At 42.4% G+C, this 21288-nt stretch overlaps 1 protein-coding gene across 5 annotated transcripts in view; it reads left to right on the top strand.

Moving 5' to 3' along the window:
• The window catches only part of LOC115480309 (polyadenylate-binding protein 4-like), a 28360-nt gene extending 15261 nt beyond the window's left edge, over positions 1 to 13099 (top strand). For 3 of the 5 annotated variants that reach the window (XM_030218893.1, XM_030218895.1, XM_030218896.1), the window contains exons 4-15: positions 117 to 256; positions 770 to 864; positions 1811 to 1948; positions 2331 to 2426; positions 2575 to 2847; positions 3867 to 3954; positions 4141 to 4263; positions 4503 to 4630; positions 5125 to 5218; positions 7320 to 7450; positions 8692 to 8790; positions 10466 to 10890. In XM_030218893.1, coding sequence (XP_030074753.1) covers positions 117 to 256; positions 770 to 864; positions 1811 to 1948; positions 2331 to 2426; positions 2575 to 2847; positions 3867 to 3954; positions 4141 to 4263; positions 4503 to 4630; positions 5125 to 5218; positions 7320 to 7450; positions 8692 to 8778 — 1393 coding nt within the window. In that variant the 3' untranslated portion in view covers positions 8779 to 8790; positions 10466 to 10890. Of the gene's footprint in view, positions 1 to 116; positions 257 to 769; positions 865 to 1810; positions 1949 to 2330; positions 2427 to 2574; positions 2848 to 3866; positions 3955 to 4140; positions 4264 to 4502; positions 4631 to 5124; positions 5219 to 7319; positions 7451 to 8691; positions 8791 to 10451; positions 10891 to 12613 lie in introns of those variants that run through there. The other 2 variants (XR_003943805.1, XM_030218894.1) reach the window with 2 other exon arrangements.
• The last annotated feature ends 8189 nt before the right edge of the window (positions 13100 to 21288 follow it).

Below are 21288 nucleotides of genomic sequence, written 5' to 3'. Positions count from 1 at the left end.
TTTTATTACCAGCCTTATCCTTCCCCCTTTCATTTCCATCGTGTGCCTAATTCTCCAAGGACAGGACAGCCTCTTTCAGCTTCCTGAGGACCACTTGTCTTTTTCTGTCCTGTTAGCTTTGTTGGACGCTTTAAGTCTCAAAAAGAGCGGGAGGCGGAGCTGGGAGCAAGAGCAAAGGAATTCACAAACGTTTACATCAAGAACTTTGGAGATGACATGGATGACGAGAGACTGAAGGAGATGTTCAGCAAATATGGTAAAAGCTTGAAAAATTCAGTATACTCACTCCAGCATGCACTCCTGGGGACAGCATCACACACATCACACTTGTGCATACCCTATATGTTCACGTGCCCCGTACAGGGATTTATTTTCACATAAACATGTACGAAGTTGTGGGTATGTTTGTTACAAATATGCAATGACTTTTGTACTCTGGCAAGGTCGACAGAGTTGCTGTTAAGAGAGTGATTTTATAAACAAGTTATACATACAGAAAAATAACTCCTCAAACTGCACAGATAATCCTGGGAGCGGAATTGTGATCTACACTGTGTTAACAAAATACACGCACATACATGTAGATTTCGTGCATGCACATGTGTAGATTAGATGCACACACACACAGATTACATATTTTGTACTTTGGTTACCTGTGGAAGTTGTGTGGACCCTCTTTTTTCTTTTGGCTAATGAAGCGCGGTCATATGGACAACTGTCTTACAAATAAGCTCTGACATGACATCTACTGAATGTGTTTTTGCTGCAGGGAAGACTCTGAGTGTTAAAGTGATGACAGATTCCACTGGTAAATCCAAAGGTTTTGGCTTTGTCAGTTTTGAGAAGCATGAGGATGCCAACAAGGTAGGAGCCTGGTTTGCTCCCAAACTGGTAGCTACCCCTCATCTGAGCCAGAACCCCTAGCAAGTCTCCTGATAACTAAACTCCAGTGGGTTTATTTTCAAAGGGTTTAATCATCAACTTCAGGAATTAGCTGGTTGAAACTTAATCATTTGGAAACAGAGAAGACCATACAGTCTGTCCAGGGTTCATAATTTAACTGCATAAAAAAGGGGCAGGGCCAGAGGCATGGCTGAGTTGGAGACAGACTTTAGGTGTTTAGCACTGATTTTCCTCACTAACCGGTTAAGTAATCCACTTAATGCTGAGTGGAAAATAGCAACCCTGAATCTAGCAGGGGCCAACTTCTCCAGCTAGTTTGGGGGAATTTTCAGTTGAAAAGCTAGCTGTTAGGTTCAGCTGAAAATTTCTGATTATCTTTCATGTTCAGCAGGCTTATAAAAGTACACATAATTACTGTGTTTGATCTTATATCCCCATGTACCCATCCTGTAGTTCCTGGAAATGTATTCTTGTTTCTTAACGATAGCAGCTGATCTTCAGCAGTTGCTGAGTATAAATCTGTATATATGTATTTTTGTAGACATAACAATTAGCACCCTTCATTCCACACCTGTAGTACCTGAGCAGATTTTCTGCTTTGATTAAATGCTGTGAGTAATCCTGAAATCGGAGAACTGGGTCTTAATAGTATGGAATGTACCATGGTCGGCAGAGTCCATGTGTTAATGGTGTGAATTGTACTGGGGTCAGTAGGGCTGGGTGTTTGTGGCCTGGGTTACACCAGGGTCAGCAGGGCTGGATGTTTTTGGCGTGGGTTACATCAGGATCATGTGTTAATGCTGAGAATTGTACTGGGGTCAGCAGGGCTGGGTGTTTGTGGTGTGGGTTACACTTGGGTCAATTTAGGATGCTTCTGTAGTCTGATGGTGATACATTTCCTGCATAGGCTGTGGAGGAGATGAATGGAAAGGACATCAATGGGAAAATGGTGTTTGTGGGCCGTGCTCAAAAAAAGGTGGAGCGTCAGGCAGAACTGAAAAGGAAGTTTGAGCAACTGAAACAGGAGAGAATCAGCAGGTACCAGGTGAGAAAGTGAAATTGCTTACTTGTAATTGAGGTTCTTCAAGAAGTGTTTCAGATGGGTTCATTAGAAAATGGATCTACCTCTGAAGAAACTTGCAGGTACACAGGCTGAGGTGGGACTCTTTCTGCCTTGGTGTATGCAAGTAGGGGGAGGGGGAACAGCTTGCATGAGCTGCTAGTGTTCTAAGAGTTAATAATGGTAATTTTATGCAGGGAACCTACTGAGGCCACAAAACATCTGTTAGTTTGTAGAGTAGATCGTGACTTGACATGGACTCTCACTTTAAGTTCACCATCTCTCCTTTCTTCCCTGCCCTTCTGTTTTCTTGCACTATCCTGTCAGCTCTTCCTGCCTCTTCCTCAGATGGTATCTCTTCTTTCAGGGTGTGAATCTGTACATTAAGAACCTGGATGACACCATTGATGATGAAAAATTGAGGAAAGAGTTCTCTCCGTTTGGCTCTATTACCAGTGCCAAGGTAACATCAGAGTCAGGCATCAAACATCCAGCCAGAAATGCAACGCTGTATTCTGACATCCCAGTGATGTAGCTCTTGCCTGGACATTGCTGTCCCCACGGCTGGTTCCCTTATGCTGTAACATTGTGCTCTGACTGTCCTTTTGCAGGTGATGCTAGAAGAGGGACGGAGTAAAGGCTTTGGATTTGTGTGTTTCTCCTCACCGGAAGAGGCCACCAAAGCTGTCACAGAGATGAATGGACGCATTGTGGGTTCTAAGCCCCTCTATGTGGCACTAGCGCAAAGGAAAGAGGAGAGGAAGGCACATCTCACCAGTCAGTACATGCAGCGCATTGCAGGCATGAGAGCCTTGCCTGCAAGCACCATCATCAACCAGTTCCAGCCAGCTGCTGGGGGATACTTCATGCCAGCAGTGCCTCAGGTGAGAACTGGTGCTTGTTTCAGGGGCTGCTATATTTTATTTGCTGGAGGGGAAAGATCAGTGTTACCTCTACTATTGGTTGATGATTTAGAGGTATGTGATGGAGGAAGGGATCAGTGTTGTCTCTGAAAGGAATGCTCAGGTAGGGTAAGGCAATAGCAAAAAAATTAAACGTTTCTCTGCCTGAGGAGCATATTGATGTCAGACTAACACTGAAAACCACCTTTGATGGTGATGGGTCAGAACAACTAAAGCACCTGCAATGTAATAGTACAAATTGACAAACTGAAGAGCAACAAATTGTCAGGACTGTGGAACGTGAAGGTGAAAATACTAACCTGTGATTTATCATTCAAAACTGCCACGATACCTGAGAATTGGAGGGTCATCAGTGTGACCAATTTTTGAAACAGTAACATGGGGTGATCCAGAAAACTACTGAGAGCCCAACATCGGTGCCGGGAAAAATGGCTGAAGCTGTATTTAAAAAACCCCACAGAATTACTGCCCATATAGGAGGAAGGGGGGAAAAGGATTGGGACTTGATATACTGCCTTCTGTAGGTTTTTTTTTTTTTTTTTTTGCAACTACATTCAAAGCGGTTTACATAGTATCATAGTATATACAGGTCCTTATTTGTACCTGGGGCAATGGAGGGTTAAGTGACTTGCCCAGAGTCACAAGGAGCTGCAGCAGGAATCAAACCCAGTTCCCCGGGATCAAAGTCCACTGCACTAACCACTAGGCTACTCCACTCCATTCCACTCCACTCTCTCCAAAGTTGAAGAGATTTTATGTTTGTGTCACCTAGATGAAATGATGAAATAAAAGATTGATACTGTTTGCTTGTTATTTGCTATCTCTGTTTATGGTGGATGGGATTTGCCACCTTTTACAGTTTTGTCACCTGCTTTGGGTTATATTATTAAAAAATATATATTTTTTGTTAATGAAAGCAGACTTCCAGTGCAAATAGTTATTAAAGATCAGTTTCTATTTTACTCATCTCGTTCATGCAGACTCAAAGCAGACCTGCTTACTATGCACCCAACCAGATGGCTCAAATAAGACCGAATCCACGTTGGCAACAGGGGGGAAGACCTCAGGGTGAGTGAATGTGGCAGGGGAAATTTGTGTGTTCTGTTGTATTGGAGGGGTAGTTCTCTGTCATGTTACTGATCTTGGTGCCTCTGTCTTTTTCTACTACTCATTTCGTCTGGTTTTCTTTCTTTACTTATCACACACACATGCTGATGAGACGTTGGTGGTGGGTTTTTTCTGCTCGTTTTCTAGCTGGGTTCCAGGGCATGCCAAACTTAATGCGCCAGAGTGGGCCAAGACCAACGCTGCGTCATCTGGGACCATCTGCCAGCACCCAGGGCTCCCGGAGCCTTCTGAGTACTACACACAGAGGCGGTAAGAAACTTACTAGACAGAAGGGGGGGGGGTGGATTATTGGCTTTAGTTTAACTGTGGAGGATTCAAATGTGGTTTAACTCCTACGTAGCTGCTTCTGCATAGCTAACACGGTAGTGAAATGGAGAAAGAAGCTCCCAGTGTCCTTGTACCTGCTACCCCTATATTCTCCTTGCTGTAGAGAGAGTTCAGCTGTGTATTTACCTAATGTTTTTTTTTTTTTTTTTTTTGTTCTCCAGGAGTCACCCCTGGTACTCAGAACCTTGTTCCTCGTACAGCAGTTGCTATTCCACCTCCCCGGGCAGTTCCTCCCTACAAGTACAGCCCTAGTGCTCGGAGTCCCCACCCAGCAGTGCAGCCTTTGCAGGTAAAAAAAAAAGCTACAGTAAATGCAGAAGCAGTCATTGACCTGACTGCTGACATAGGGCCCAAATGACAGGCTAGAAAGTGAATCCTATGCGTGCCCTGCAGGAGCTGCCTTCTGCCTTATATATGCAGACAGACTTCCGTCTTGAGCATGGGATCATTTTTGTGTTCTTACTCTGCTCCCATTCAGTCTACCGTAGTTTACAGTCTGAACTTCACTCACTCTTTGCTCTGGACTTTTCCATCTTTCCTTTTGCCTTAGTCATGCGCCGTCTTTATTTTGGCAGTTTTTGTGCTGTTCCATGCTTGTAGATTTCCTGCCATGTAGTGCATAGGAGTTACTGATTGTTTTGACCAAATGTGATCGATTGTAGAGGAGGTTTTATCCCTTAGGCTTCCAAGTATTCTCCTGCTCTTGAGGGTCATCGAGGGGCTTCAACAAACTGTTGTAAGATATACTTCAGTATAATTTGTTGGCTGATCTTTTTCCTCCAGGCGCCTCAGCCTGCTGTCCATGTGCAGGGACAGGAGCCCCTGACAGCTTCCATGCTGGCTGCCGCCCCACCACAGGAACAGAAACAAATGTTGGGTGAGTGTATACTGGAGCTGCTCACGTGTAAACAGGAAAGCTATTTTCAGACATTGTTGTGTACTGGCCTTGCTTTCTTTGTTTTAAGGAGCAATATTTTAACATTCTGCCCATGGTCATTGCACCAATTTTCAGAGAGAGTATATTAACTTATTTAAAATATTTATAAACAACTCTATCCAGTTGCTTTAGACAGTGTACAACACAGCAACTAACATCTGTGAAACTTGTATCCATCCACATGCACTTGCTACAGAACATTTTTATATTGAATGTAAGGTATGGTTACCAAATTTTGTGTGACCACAACCCCATTTTTGCAGCTACAGACAAGCATGTGACCTCTGGGCCTTGGACCAGAGATGTTGCTCCCATCCTTCTCACAGCATTGGCTGTGATGCTGACTTCATCCCCCATTTTCCGTGGAACCCACGCAGACCTGGCTGTAGCGTGGGCTCAGTGGAGGTGCTGGCAGATCTCTCCTTTTTAATTGTTTTTCCCTTAACCTGGTCTCAGCCTCAAGTGTAGATTTTATGATCTCATGTGGGGTGGGCTGGTGTGAGGAGGCATAGAGTGTTGAAAATGCAGGCTGTGCTATTGAGATAGACCTAGAGGAAGCCACTGCTTGCCCTGGGATTGCACTGTTCAAAGCAGGATACTGGGCTAGATGGAGCATTGGTCTAACCCAGTTTAGCTATTCTTTTCTTATGTTCCTTGTCCAACCTAAACAGAACTTCCACTGCTAAGTGCTGCCAACATAGCGGGTACTGTGGAACGACACACTTATGTAACCCACATTCAGGGATGCCAATTTATTATTAGCAATTCAGAAGAGCAAGACGTTAGTGAATGTTTGTGTCCTAAGAAATATCCTATATAATAAAAGGCACCTCCAACATTCTGAAGCTGACTGCATGGCTGAGACATTCCTGCTCTCTGTATCCATCTCCTGAATTGATATCACGTACTTCCGGGTTCATCACAAGCAGAAGTGACCAACCACATGAGGTTTCTCGGCTTCAGAATGTTGGAGGTGCATTCTATTAAATAGGATTCCTTAGCGTCCCTCCGGACTGGCCCAGGATTGGACTGATGGGTTATCCACGCCTACCATCCGGTCCGGAGGGACTAAAGGAAAGCAAATTAGCAGGTAAGGTCTAATTTCTCCTTGGTCAGTTCCTTGGTCTAATTTCTCCTTGGTCAGTTCCTTGAAGCACAGCCAGAGCTCAGCATCCTGCACAGTGATGCTCAGACACCAGAGAGGGGGAGGGGGGGGGGGGCTGACACCAGAGAGAGGGAGGGGGGGCCTGACACCAGAGGGGAGGGTATCTCTGTCCCACACTCTCTCTCACAGTCAATGTCTTTCTCTCTCTCTCACACTGTATCACATTCACTCTCTATGTGTCACACAGTCACTCACACACTCTTGGTCTCACAGAGACAACTTCAATTCAGGTCTTATATACTGCTAATATCCCCCATTTGGAGTTCAGTGCGGTTTATGTGCTAAGTGGGACTTGGGTTGGATACAGTGTTGTATGTGGAACATTTGTTGAATATAGTTTTACAAGCAGTTTAAAAACTTATTAGATGACATCAATCTTGTATAAAGATATAGAGTGTGAGGGTAATCGATGTGTTTGGCTTAATGATTTTTGAGACCAGTGAAAGTTAATGTTATGATTTTTTTTTCATTTAGGCGATAAAGATACGACACTGTATTCAACCTAAGTCCAACTTAGTATGTAAACCAAACTGAACTCCAAATGGGGGATATTAGCAGTATATAAGACCAGAATTGAATAAAACTATAAAATTGTATGGTAAAAAATGCTACATTTTTCTCTAGTCTTTTCTACAAAAATATCAGGTTTGTCTGGTTTTTGTGGTTTTTGTATTAGCAAGTAGGAATCGTGGAGTGCTTTTCTGCAGAATTAACCTTACTGGCAATGCAGGGGATTCCCTGTGGCTGGCTGGATATGACTGTGGTTGGGTTTCAGATGTAATCCTAAAAACTCTTGGATGTTATGTTACAGCATTTGTCATGAATTGGGTTCTTGCTGTTTCTCTCTCTCCTTAACCTTTTCTTTCTTTTTTTTAGGGGAACGCTTGTTTCCACTGATCCAAGGTATGCACCCCAGCTTAGCTGGGAAGATCACAGGAATGCTGCTAGAGATAGATAACTCTGAGTTATTGCACATGCTGGAGTCACCAGAATCTCTCCGCTCAAAGGTAAGTAACTGCACTTCTTTCCCACTTCTCCTCTGCTTCCCTAGAGAATGGGAATTTCCTGTGATTGGCTGGATCTGACTGGTGATGTCGGGGATTCCCTATGGTTGGCTGAATTTGACTGATGTAGGGGATTCTCTGTGGTTGGCTGAATCTGACCGATGTAGGAGTTTCCCTATGGTTGGCTGAATCTGACTGGTGATGTGGGGGATTCCCTGTGGTTGACTGAATCTGACTGGTGATGTGGGGGATTCCCTATGGTTGGCTGAATTTGACTGGTGATGTGGGGGATTCCCTATGGTTGGCTGAATTTGACTGGTGATGTAGGGGATTCTCTGTGGTTGGCTGAATCTGACTGATGATGTGGGGGAGGGAGGGGATTCCCTGCGATTGGCTGGATCTGACTGATGATGCGGTGGGGGGGGGTATTCCCTGTGGTTGACTGGATCATCTGACTGGTTTATGGCTTATTTTGACTTGCTGAATTGTCATTTTACCAAATAATTTAAGGGGATGTATAATAAAATGAAACCAAGGAAAAGAACTCTAAAATATTTATAGGAGAGCACACCAATCATATATGAGTTTTAAGACTTAAAATACTTCATATATGATTAGCTCGAATTCCAAGAGGCAGATTGTTCAATGGAATGGGGCCATAAAGTAAAAGGCAGTTTTTTGTGTTGACTCTCAGTAGGCTTGAGGTGGGTTTGGTAGAACAAGTCTGGGGTCATTAATCAAACAAAGTAGATGAGGGGGGGCATACAGAATTGTTAATTTGGAGAGAAAATCTGGTAGTCGAGTACAAAGGGCCTTAAATGTTAAAATAAGTATTTTTAAACTGGATTCTATAACTTTCTGGAAGCCATTGCAGTTTTTTTAAGGAACAGGGTAACGTGATCTGTTTTCCTAGCATGAGAAAGTAACTGAGCTGCTGTGTCTTGCAACGTTTGGAGGTGCATTCCCTGTGGTTGGCTGGATCTGACTGTTGATGCTGGGAGGGGGGATTCCCTGTGATTGGCAGGTTCTGATTGGTGATGTGGGGAGGGGGGCATTCCCTGTGGTAGGCTGGATCTGACTGATGATATTGGGAGGATTCCCTGTGGTTGGCTAGGTCTGAGTGGTGAAGCAGGGGTGGGGGATTCCCTGTGAATGGCTGGATCTGATTGTGAAGCGAGTATGGGGGAATTCCCTGTGATTGGCTGAATCTGACTGGATTCACTAACTGAGTCACTGTTCTACAGGTGGAGGAAGCTGTGGCTGTGTTACAAGCTCATCAGGCTAAAAAGGAAGCTGCCCAAAAGGTGGGCGTGGTCACTGCTACCTCTTAACTCAAAAGACTTGTAAGTATGTCCTGCATTCTTTGTAGTGTCAGAGAAAAAAATACCTAGCTATATTAAGATTTAGGGTGTCTATTTTCTCCTGCTGCGGGGGCAGTGTGAAGATTTGGCAGGAGGGATGCAAGTATTATGCAGAGTAAATTCAGATGCCATCTCCTGTCTTTCACAATAGGTTTGTCTCTACAATTTTGCTATATTTGACTTATCACGTTGGGGGTGTAAGTAAAGAGAGTAGTGTTCAGAGTCATGGCAGAGACTGAAGTCCATAGATCATAGTTCAAATTTATTTGATATACCCCTCATTATAAAATATTTAAGCGGTTTCTAATAGCACAGATAAAAACAATAGGACAAGGATATCGTTTATTCATTTACTAGACTGTTACTTATTACAAAGGTAAATCAGAACGGTTTACAATATAGTATAACATTAAAATATACCATTAAAATACTCTAAAACACACTCTGAAATCCATTTATAATAGGAAAGCACAGCAAACCAGACAGTCAATTAAACAATACGAGTTACTAGAACTATAATCATAAGTACATAAAAACATTTACTAAAAATCTAAAAGAAAAGAAGAGAAAAATATATTCTCTCCCTTTTTATTTTTTTAACCCCTTATCTCCTACTCTTCTCTGCCCCCCCTTCTTTTTTCTTTTCTTCTCCTATACCTTTCTGTTTTTAAATAATTAAAAATTGTATTAAACATTATCTTCAAATATATCTCAAAAATGCGTTTTTTAAAATTTTATGGAAATGAGTATAGGAATCTTCAAGCCTAAGTTCCTTGGGAAGGCAGTTCCAAAGAGCAGGGGCTAAGAAATGCAGATGCTCACGTTGATTCCCATCTAGCTTTACATGGCGATGGAATTACCAATCTATTATCTGTCAACGACCGAAGTGTTCGCGCTGGTGTATAAGGAATAATAAGATTAGACAAATACGATGGACTAGATAAGTAAAATGGTTTGTGTGTCAATATAAGAATTTTGAATTTTATCTTAACTTCTATTGGAAGCCAGTGCAATTGATATAACAGTGGAGTAATTCTGTCATATTTTGAAGCTGTACAAATGATGCGGGCTGCAGTGTTTTGAATTGTCTGTATTCGTTTTTTGTTAAGTTTTGAAAGACCTGCATAAACTATATTACAATAGTCCAAACGTGATAAAACATAAGCATAAGTTAAGGTACATAGGAAGCCTAGGTATCTTATAAAATCAAGAAGTAAAAAGTCATTAATATAGGAGAAGATGTAGGAAAGGAGTGAAGCAAAATCCCAAGAGATAATCCAGGTGATCCTAAATTAGAAATTTCCTGATCAGGGGAAATGCCTTTGTGAAGTAAAATGTTTTCAGGTTAGTGATGGTAGAGACAATGGAAGGTGTGGGGGTACAGCTTGCACTTTGTTTCAAGCTCTTTCTTGAATGGGAAGATCAGAGAAAGAACCTAGATATGGGGCATTGTCTTCAGTCAACAGAGCACTGCCTGAGAAGTGAGGGTTGTGGTGATTCTGGGGGACTGACTGGTCCTGGAAAGTGGCTTTCTATTCTACACTTTTTCTGCATGCTCATGCCAAGGTTGGTCGTTTGAGGCACAATGTCTGAAGTATTTCTGCAACCAGATTCTTGGAATTTTTCAGTTTGTATTTTAACAGCTTATCTTTCACAGGATACCAAGAAGCCAAATTCATTGCTCTCAAACTTCAGCTCCAGGGTGTGAAGATGGGTCTAGGACTGTCTACAGATTTCTGTATCATGCAGCTCATGTCAGCCATCTCTACAGACGTCTGGATTGTTCTGTAGCTATTAGAACTGTGCAACAACCAGAGATGCTATGGCCTACATTTTCTTGGAGCAAACATTATTTAAAATATTAATGCACTATGAAGCTTGATGTTCCTAGGCTGAGAATGAAGATTTGAGTCTCCCTCTTTGGACAGGACAGAGGTATTTTGTCTTTTCTGATAATGGGACAACAAGGTTTTCTGATTGCAGACTTCATTTGTTTTTATCAGGAATTTTAATTTAACACCCAGTTTGCAAAGTCTGGAAACTGTTTTCCAAATAAAGATACTGGTTTCAGTATGACTATTGGAGTATTTTGACCAGTTTATGTTCGTAACTCTTCTTATTTGTTAGAAAATGATTGGCTGAGAATATCCATGAGCAGCAGTGTAGCGTCCATGTTCTGCTATTCAGACCGGTGAAGGACAGTGTTCCAACAAGAACAATTCTTTTCCATTGTTACCAGAATTATTGAAAGATGTCCCAGGTGTTTTATGTTGAAGAACCTTTGGGAGCACTGAATATAACTTTTTTTAAATCCTCCTTTTTTAAAATTGTAATGTGGATTTTTTTCAAAAATTAATGGACAGACAGGGGTGCTTAAGGGGAGATCAAAGGATGCAAATTATCCCCGTCAACTTCTAAGCAGCTTGTAGATGAAAGGGAAAAACACAATTTGAAATGTCTGCATACAAATTCTAGAAGCCTAAAAAATAAGATGGGGAGCGAAAGTACTAAATGAAGAGATAGATGTAAAAGGCATCTCAGAGACCTGGTAAAAGGACAGTCAATGGGACAATGTGTTATCGGGGTGCAAATTATATTGCAGTCATAGAGTGGATCAGATTGAAGGAGGGGGGTTACGCTGTATGTTAAAGAGGGAAGGAGTCAAACAAAATAAACATTCTACATGAAACAGCAGTGTGAAATCCTTATGGATAGAAATTCCATGTGTGAAGGGACAGGGCAAACAGAAAAGAAATGTTTACAGAAATGAGAAAACCTGGCAAATTAGGTAACAGTATAATAATGGGTGATTTCAGTTACCTCCGTGTTGATTAGATAAATGGGGAGATTAAATTCCTAGATGTAATGACTGCTTCTTGAAGCAACTGGTCCGACAAGAAAGGGAGCTATTTTACATCTAGTCCTTAGTGGAACTCAGGGCATAGTACGAGAGGTAATGGTGTCAGGTCCACTGGGAAACAGTGATCATAACATGATCAAATTTGAGCTGAGATCTGGAGTGAAGTCGCTAAGGAAATCTACTGTAGCAGCATTTAATTTTCAAAAGGGCAACGATAATATGAGGAAAATGGTTAAAAAGAAGCTAAATGGATTGGCTGCAAAGGTTAGGACTTTAAATCAGGCATGGACATAGTTTAAAAATACCATTGTGGAAGCCCAGACCAGATGTATTCCACGTATTAACCATGGTGGAAAGAAGAGCAATCGACAGCCAACATACTTGAAAGGTAAAGTGAAAGAGGCTATTAGAGCCAAAAGAACATACTGATGTGCCTCTGGGTCGGAGTTACTGGCCACGTTAACATCTTTTTGAGGCCACTATGTGTTCTGTTAGGCACGCTTGGCCTATATTACAGAATTCATGCTGATGATATACAGTTTTTCTTTAAATTAGAACAACCATATTTGAAGCCTGCAGTTTATGATGATTAGTTTCTGGATTTTTGCCTTAGAGTTATTGATTGCCTGTTTAGATATTTTTATTGAGAATGTATTTTATGTTTATATTATGTCTTATGTAATTTGTTTTGTTCATTTTTATTATATGTCTGATTTGATATTATGTATATTTAATTTGTACTCTGCCTAGAATTTGGCAGATAGTGCAGACTATAAATACTGAAAATAAATAAATCCTTCAAAGAATGGAAAAGGATCTGAATGAAGAAAATAAGCAACATATGTGTTGGCAAGCTAGATGCAAAGAATTGATAAAGAAGGCTAGAAGAGAATATAAAGAGAATCTTGCCACAGAGGCAAAAACTCATAGTAATGACTTTTTCAGGTACATCAAAAGCAGAAAGCCTGTGAGGGAATGCGTGGGACCGTTAGATCATCAAGAAGTAAAAGAGGCACTCGGGGAGGACAAGACCATAGCGGAGAGACTATTAATTCTTTCCTTCAGTCTTTATGGAAGAAGATCTACCAGAAATGGTTTTCAAGGGTGATGATGCAGTGAACCTGGAAGACGTACTCTGCCAAGTTGACAAGTTAAAGAATGATAAATCACCTGTACCAGATGGTATAAACCTCAGGGTACTGAAAGAACTCAAACACAAAATTGTTGACTTGCTGTTAGTGATCTTTAACCTGTAAATTAAATTGTCCGTAGTACCTGAAGATTAGAGGGTGACCAATGTAACACCAATTTTTAAAAAGGGTTCCAGGGGTGATCTGGGAAATTAGACTAGTAAGCCTGATTTCAATGCTTGGCAAAATAGTGGAAACTATTATAAAGAATAAAATTTGCTTCATTTTGTTGAAGGCATGGATAAAGGTGAGCTGGTCGATGTAGTGTGTCTAGATTTTCAGAAAGCTTCACAGAGTTGCTCATGAGAGACTCCTGAGAAAATTAAAAACTCATGGGGTAGGAAGTAATGTTATTTTGTGGATTAGGAGTTGGTTATTGGACAGAAACCAGAGGGTAGGGTTAAATGGCCATTTTCCTCAATGGAGGAGGGTGGATAGTGGAGTGATACAGGGATCTGTACTGGGACCGGTGCCAATTAACATATTTATAAATGAACTGAAAATTGGAATAACAAGTGAGGTGATTAAATTTGCACATGACACAAAACTATTCAAAGTTGTTAAAACACATTTGGACTGTGAAACATTGCAGAAAGACCTTAAGAAATTGGAAGACTGGCTCTGTTATGAAGAGGATTATATCTCTTTTAATTATATTTATTAAATAAAACTTAATATGGCTTTAAACAAATAGACATAAAGCGGTTTATAAAATAGAAAAATCTAAAAAAACAAATACATAAAATTCAAACATTAAAAACTCAAGCTTAAAAAAAAGTGAAATTACAGTAGTGTGTTTTATTTCTTGACTTTCCTTCTTTCTCTTCTTGATGTGGGCTAGATATTAATAATTTGTTTAATTTTGTATTTACTTTGATATGTGCCTGTGTTTGAGGTTAGTTTCTATTTTTGCTTGTTGTATTATGCAACATATACAATAAAATCAAATTTAAAAAAGAAAAATTGGAAGATTGGACATCCAAATGGCAGATATTTAATATGGACAAATGCAAAGTAATGCCCTTTGGGAAGAATAATCCAGATCATAGTTACCTGTTACTAGGGTCCACCTTAGGAGTCAGCACCCAAGAAAAAGATTTAGGTGTCGTAGTCAGTATGGTAAAATATTCTTCCCAGTGTGCAGCGGCGGCCAAAAAAGCAAATGGAATGCTAGGAATTATAAGGAAAATGATAGTAAATAAGACCAAGACTATTATAATGCCTCTGTATCACTCCATCGTGTGACCTCATCTTGAGTATTGCATTCAGTTCTGGTCTCTGTATTGCAAAAAGGATATAGCGGAATTAGAACAGGTTCAAAGAAGAGCAACCAAAATGATAAAGAGGATGGAACGCCTCCCATATGAGGAAAGGCTAAAGAGGATAGGCCTCTTTAGCTTTTTAAAAAGACAGATGAGGGGTAATATGATTGAGGTCTTCAAAACCCTGAGTGGTGTAGAACGGGTTAAAGTGAATCGATTTTTCACTCTTTCAAAAAATTCCAAGACCTGGGGACACACCATGAAATTACATGGAAATACTATTAAAACAAATAGGATGAAATATGTTTTCACTTAAAGAATAGTTAAGCGCTGGAACTCATTGCCAGAGGATGTGGTAACAGCAGTTAGCATATTTGGGTTTAAAAAAAAAAAAGTTTGGACAAGTTCCTGGAGGAAAATCCCATAGTCTGCTATTGCGATAGACATGGGAGTGGAGGAGTGGCCTAGTGGTTAGAGCACCGGTCTTGTAATCCAGAGGTGGCCGGTTAAAATCCCGCTACTGCTCCTTGTGATCTTGAGTATGGAATAGTGCCATAAATGAAGTTCCAGGTGAAGAAGGAGGTTGGAGTTGGGGATTGTAAGGGAAGGTAGGTGGGTCAGTTAAGGGAGATTGGCGATTATTAATTAAGTACCAATTGTAATTGTATCTTTTCTCATTTATTTCTTTCAACGTTATTGCATCCTAGTGGGAAGAGTGGCTGTGTTACATAAAACAATCCTAAAATCTACATACCTAACAAATAGGAACCAATAAATCAATTATGCCACTTAAGATAGTTGACCATAACACAGTTAACGCTTTGTATTTCCTTTATACATGGCAGGTTTTACCTGTAGGTACCTACAGTAGACTTTATAAACAAATGATTTGGATCCTTAACAACAGGAACCCAATACCAATGTATTTTGGAAAGGGATTTGAGTACTAAAATCCAAAATATCCCTTGCTTTGAGGGTTATTGTCAGTTCTTTCTCTCCTTTTACCTCCCATGAGAAAAAGCTTTGGTGAATCCAGTTACAGTCCTGGATATTAGCATCTTGGATTAGGTTGGCAATTTAACTTGCTGTTTTGATCCGAGGGCAACAAAGGGGAACTAGAGTAATTGTATTGACGTCTAGTTTACTTTTGTAAGGGAGATTGGCCTGCTCTCTTGATGAAAATGTGAACTGCTTAGAACTTTGTGGTAGGATATAAATATCATTGTTATGTTATAGTCACCCAGAGTGACAACTAAGGTGATGCCAGTTGAAACCAAACCAAATATCAGAACATTACCTGTCATCCAGCTTGTACCAGACTATTCCACATCTTCAGGCTCACAAAGGAGAGGGAAAGCTCTGTTTTATTGTATGGATTTATTTATACTATTTCATAGAACACCCTTCTAATACAATGACATCAGAGCGGGTTACATAATTGTCCAGCAGTATAAAACAGTTTGTAATCTTTGGAGACTGGTAGATCTCAAACTGCCAGCTGAGAAAATCTTAACTCTAAAACCCACCTCTTTACCACTGCTTTTGACTCCTAACTCACTTGCCCTGTCCCTTATCCTCACCTCTTTATTCCCTTACCCTTAATTGTTCTGTTTACCTGTCTTATCTAGATTGTAAGCTCTTTGAGCAGGGACTGTCCTTTTTGTATGGTGTACAGCGCTGCGTATGCCTTGTAGCGCTATAGAAATGATAAGTAGTAGTAAGTCACTTAATCCTCCATTGCCTCAGGTACAAACTTAGATTGTGAGCCCTCCTGGGGCTAAATAAATAAAATGGGGAAAGCCACTGCTTGCCTGGGATCGGTATCATGGAATGTTACTAATATTTGGGTTTCTGCCAGGTACTTGTGACCTGGATTGGTCACTACTGGAAGCAGGATACTGGGCTAGATGGACCATTGATCTCACTCAGTATGGCTAGTCCTATGTCTTAACCAACAACACACCTGCTGTTCTTTCTGGACTTTTCTGGAATCCTATTGCCTAAGAGGGTATGTCTTGAGTTCTGTTCATGCTGCTAGGGGTGAGGAAGGCTAAAGTGCTCAGAAAATCTGTTCCTTGTTATACTGGTATTACTTTGGTGCATAGATAGATTATAAAATGACGTTCTGAAGAGAGTGAGAGAGCAGAATGCTGACTTTAGGGTAGGAAGTTGGAGGGAGCAACGCATTGATTTTGTTTTCATCTGGGTAAAATTGGAATATCCAAGAATCTTATTTTATAAATTTATTTATTTATAGCATTTATATCACACATTTTCCCACCCACGGGCAGGCCCAATGTGGCTTACATCAGTCTGAAAAAGGCATACATTAATCCGGCATAAACAATCAAGTACATGGAAGTAGGAGAGATCAGTGAATAATTACAAATTTATAATCTGTCTACAGGTAGACGGAGTACCAAAAAGGAGTCAAATCTGTACAAACAGATTTTCCCATAGAGTTGTGTTGTGGAAACACTCTGCATTTACAGAAGAAACGTAAACCCCAGACAGAAGCGCATCTGGTAGTTATGGGGCACTTGCCTAACACTTCAATAGGGCCTGTCAATTATGATATCTCTTGGACTGTTGTTGGGGGTTGAAGGCTTTTGTACTGGATCTAATCTTAGTCTACAGTGTGTGCGTCCACTGTCTGCTCCTGTGCTGCCTTTGATTTGGAGCTTTTCCTCAGTGCTTTTGTATAATTATTGTGCCGTACTCTCCACAACCTGATATATGTCTGCATTTCTTCTCCTTTTCGGGTAATTTATATAGGCCTCCTTTAGACTGAATAATTCTTTCCAGAAGAACATTACCCATGGAGTTGACTCATACATTTTGACATTAGAAAGGAAACTATTTAAATGTATTTTCTTATCATCCAGCCAGACCTGTCCACACTAGTGGTTGTATCCTCCAACCAGCAGATGGAAGCAGAGAAAAGACAAGATTCAGTGACATCACCAGTGATGACAGGTGTAGCCTCGAGCTGGTCAGTATTTTCTCTGCCTCCAACAGATGGTGCAGTTTGGAGTGGTGTGGTAGGTTTTGATTTTTGGAGTTTTTTTTTGTCTCTTGGGGTGGCCTGACTCCCACAGTGCCTAGCTGTGGGCCGGTAGCTGGTTGACTGAGTCCTGTTGCTGGGGCTTTTCCCAGGGATTGGGTCACAGTTAATTTCTGGGTGCCCTTTGCGCCTCCTCCTTATTTGGGTCCTCACTTTTAGCTAGTTCCTGTGGTATCCCTGACCTGCCCCTTCTTTCCTTCTTCCTCCAGAGCTTTCAAGCTTAAAAAAAAAACAATTGGAGAGGAGATGGCTGCTGCAGATTTTTCAAATGCATAAAATTTAGCAAAACAATAAAATGGGGAAACTCTCTGTCAAAGTAAATAAGACCAGGAATACTATAATGCCTCTGTATTGCTCCATGGTGTGACCTCACCTTGAATATTGCATTATCTCAAAAAAATATATAGCAGAATTAGAAAAGGTTCAAAGAAGAGCAACTAAAATGATAAAGGGGATGGAAGTCCTTTGACATAAGGAAAGGCTAAAGAGGTAGGGCTCTGGAACTCATTGCCGGAGGATGTAGTAACAATGGCTAGTGTATCTGGGTTTAAAAAAGGTTTGAACAAGTTCCTGGAGGAAAAGACCACAGTCTGCTATCGAGATAGACATGGGGAAGCCATTGCTTGCCCTGGGATTGGTAGCATGGAAGGTTGCTATTATTTGGGATTCTACCAGGTGTGTGTGACCTGGATTGGCCACCGTTGGAAACAGGATATTGTTCTGACCAAATATGGCTATTCTTATGTTGCTTAAGCTGCTCTCCTCTGCAGAGCAAAAGGCACAGATCGGTCTACTGTTCTTGGGCAGCCCATTTAGGAATTTCCTGGTTTTTAATGCAGCAACAGTGGGTCATGGACCGGATATCTGTGGCTACCAGCTCTACTTGCCCCAACTATGGGACAGGACTTTTGAGGGAGAGTGGGGCGCACGTAAGGGACTCCCCCAGAGCTGCCTATGGGTATCTTGGTTGGGGTGGAATGCATTTCAGACTTAGGCCAAAACCACAGATGTTTTTTGGCAGGAGCGCTGGCCATCTTGGATACTGCGCAGCTCCTGGGGAGGAGCATGGAAGGGGCCCAGGTATGAACCGTTTGGTGGGGAGCCCTTAGGGGGTTCTGGCCGGGATTATGGGCCCCCGGTTGTAGCAGCCTTTTCTGAAGGGATCACTAGGGCCCTGGTGGTCTGGAGAGGGCGCAATTTGGCAATAGTGGTGCCAGGAATGCTCCTCCACTCTCCTCCTCTGCTCGCCCATTGTAAATGAGTTAGGGTGGCCAGTGGGGGTTCCAATGACCTTCTTGCGCTATTCCCATATAGACACCTGAACTAGGAGGATGACTTGGTGGTCTGCTTGGCTTCTCCCGTTCACTCAAACACATTAGAGTCCAGGGAGCTGTCTCCGGAGGAAGGCAGGCAGTCTACCATAGTACAGCTGTTTAGGAGGGCTTTCTGCCCTTATTAATCAAGTTTTAGATGAGCTTCAGTTGTCTGTGGCCTCCCCACAAAAGACCAGGGGAGGGCATCTTCTTCTGTCTGGCTACTGTAAGCTGGCCAAGATCTTTTCTGACCACTGGGCCCTCTTGGAAATGGTCCTCAAGGAATGGGAGAACCTGGTTGCTGCTCTCTGAGGGAGCAAACTCATGCTAGGGAAGAAGTTGATTGTTTTTTTTTCCTCTCCCTGCTTTTGGTGAAGGGCAGACCAAGACGACTACCATTCTGGTAAGGGGTGGGTACATCCCTCAAGTACATCCATCAATTGCACGACCCTCAAGGTGCAGGCCTCGATCTGTAAGAAGCTATGTAGCCTAGGCTATGCTACAGAGAGTTCAGCTCCTGACCTCCCCAGAGGCAGCCCAGTTGGAATCTAGGGTGGTGTACCTGGCAAACTTGCTCTGTGATTTGGTACAAGTGTGCTCCTAATCAGTCACTTTGGCTGCAAAATTGGGCAGCATATCTGAAATATAAGGATTGCCTCATTCGGCTGCCTTTTCACGGTTGGTTGATGTTTGGTAGGAAGGCAGATCAAATAGTTCCAGCACTCCAGTTCCCTCCTGAGGGAGGAGAGTCATGAATGCTTGAGTTTGAGGCTCCACTGAGAGGGCAGAGCCTTCTGAAGGAGGCACATAAGAGCCCAAGCCCAAGGCACTGCCTCCAGAGTGGCTTCTGAGCCTGGAGCTTGGCAATTCTCTCCAGCGTTAGACCCATCCTGGGACAGTCAGAAGTGCATACCCAGATAGACCAACTTCTGCGCTGGCTTGAGGTGGCTCCTCCAGTTGACTACCAACTGAGCCATTCTAAAGTCTCTATGACCCAAGCTGTTGCTGCTCAAGAGTCCTCCTCCAAATCTGCCCATATCAAGATAAGGGTGCACACATACCCCCCTTCCATGTGGAGGAAGGCATTAAGCACCACCATCACTTTGGAAAAGGTCTGAGGTGCTGTGGGCAAATCAAAGGGAAGGGACTGAAACTGAACGTGTTTCCCAGAACACAGAAGCAGAGAAACGCCTGCGTTCCGGCCAAATTATGTGAAAATAGGCCTTAGTCAGATCCAAAGAGGACAGAGACGCCCCATGGCAAACTGATTCAATCACGGAGCGGAGGGTTCCATATGGCCATATTGACTCCTTTGAGATCGAGAATGGGTCGAAAGGACCTCCCCTTGTGGCCCCAGCCTCACTATGCAAGGGGAACATCCTCTTTGGCATCCAGCTGGATCTGGTCATCCAAGGTGTCCTGCACCACCCGTCTCTTGAGAGGGAAGCCACAGAAGAACACAAAAGTGATGGAACTCAGGGATGTTAAGTCCAAGGCATAACTGTTTCAAATCACTTCCAAGATCCGCTGGAACAAGGTGATCAGGGTCCACTCCCAGATAAAAATGGCATGATAAGCTTATTTGCTATGGGTCGGGAGTGATCCCCTGACCTTCAATTGGAAGGATTTCATGGTTGCAGTCAGGGTCCTCCTCCATCTCTGAACCACCTGGTGCCATGAAGGACTGCCTCTTTTCACCCCTAAGGCCTGAACCTCCAGAAAACTTACTAGAAAGGTATAAGCCCCAATCTTGCAGCTGATTCTGCCCCCAGAAGCTGTTGGCCTCCGGGACTTATCTTCAAGTAGCCACTGTGGCTTCACGTCACCAAGACCTTTTACCAACTTTTCCAGATCCTCACTAAACATCAACTGACTGTGAAAAGGTAGCTGACTGCTGCCCAATTTTGCAGCCAAAGTCAGTGGTGTGAGTTCCCATAGCCAGAGCGACTGATTGGGAGCACGTGTACCAAATCATAGAGAAGTCTGCCAGATATGCCACCAAAGATTCCAACTGGGCTGCCTCTGGGAAGGAGGGAACTGAACTCTCTTTAGTGGAGCTAAACAGCTGTTGATGATGGTATCCATCTTATGGTCATAGGGGTGCTTGAGGGATGTACCCCACCCCCCCTTTACCAGATCGGTAGTCGTCTTGGTCAGCCCCTGACAAAAAGCAGGGAGAAGGAAAAAACAACAACTTCTCTAGGAAGGGGGTAGCGTTTGCTCCTGTAGAAAACAACCCAGTTCTCCCATTCCTTGAGGGCCTCTCTTCTTAGCTCAGATCTCTCTATGGGGATAGCGCGGGAAGGTCGTCGGAACCCCCACTGGCCGCCCGGACTCATTTACAAGGGGAAGAGGAGCAGCAGGCTGACAACCTGTTCCTGGCACCACTCTTGCCAAATTGGGCCCTCTCCAGATGACTACGGCCCTTATAAGTACATAAGTATTGCCATACTGGGAAAGACCAAAGGTCCATCAAGCCCAGCATCCTGTTTCCAACAGTGACCAATCCAGGTCACAAATACCCGGCAAGATCCCCAAAAAGTACAAAACATTTTATACTGCTTATCCCAGAAATAGTGGATTTTCCCCAAGCCCATTCAATAACAGTCTATGCACTTTTCCTTTAGGAAGCTATCCAAACCTTTTTTAAACTCCGCTAAACTAACTGCCTTTACCACATTCTCTGGCAACGAATTCCAGAGTTTAATTACATGTTGAGTGAAGAAAAATTTTCTTTGATTCGTTTTAAATTTACTACATTGTAGCTTCATCGCATGCCCCCTAGTCCTAG

Source organism: Microcaecilia unicolor, chromosome 11 (assembly GCF_901765095.1).
Source record: "Microcaecilia unicolor chromosome 11, aMicUni1.1, whole genome shotgun sequence".
Classification (NCBI taxonomy): domain Eukaryota; kingdom Metazoa; phylum Chordata; class Amphibia; order Gymnophiona; family Siphonopidae; genus Microcaecilia; species Microcaecilia unicolor.
This window is presented reverse-complemented; position numbering and strand designations above follow the sequence as displayed.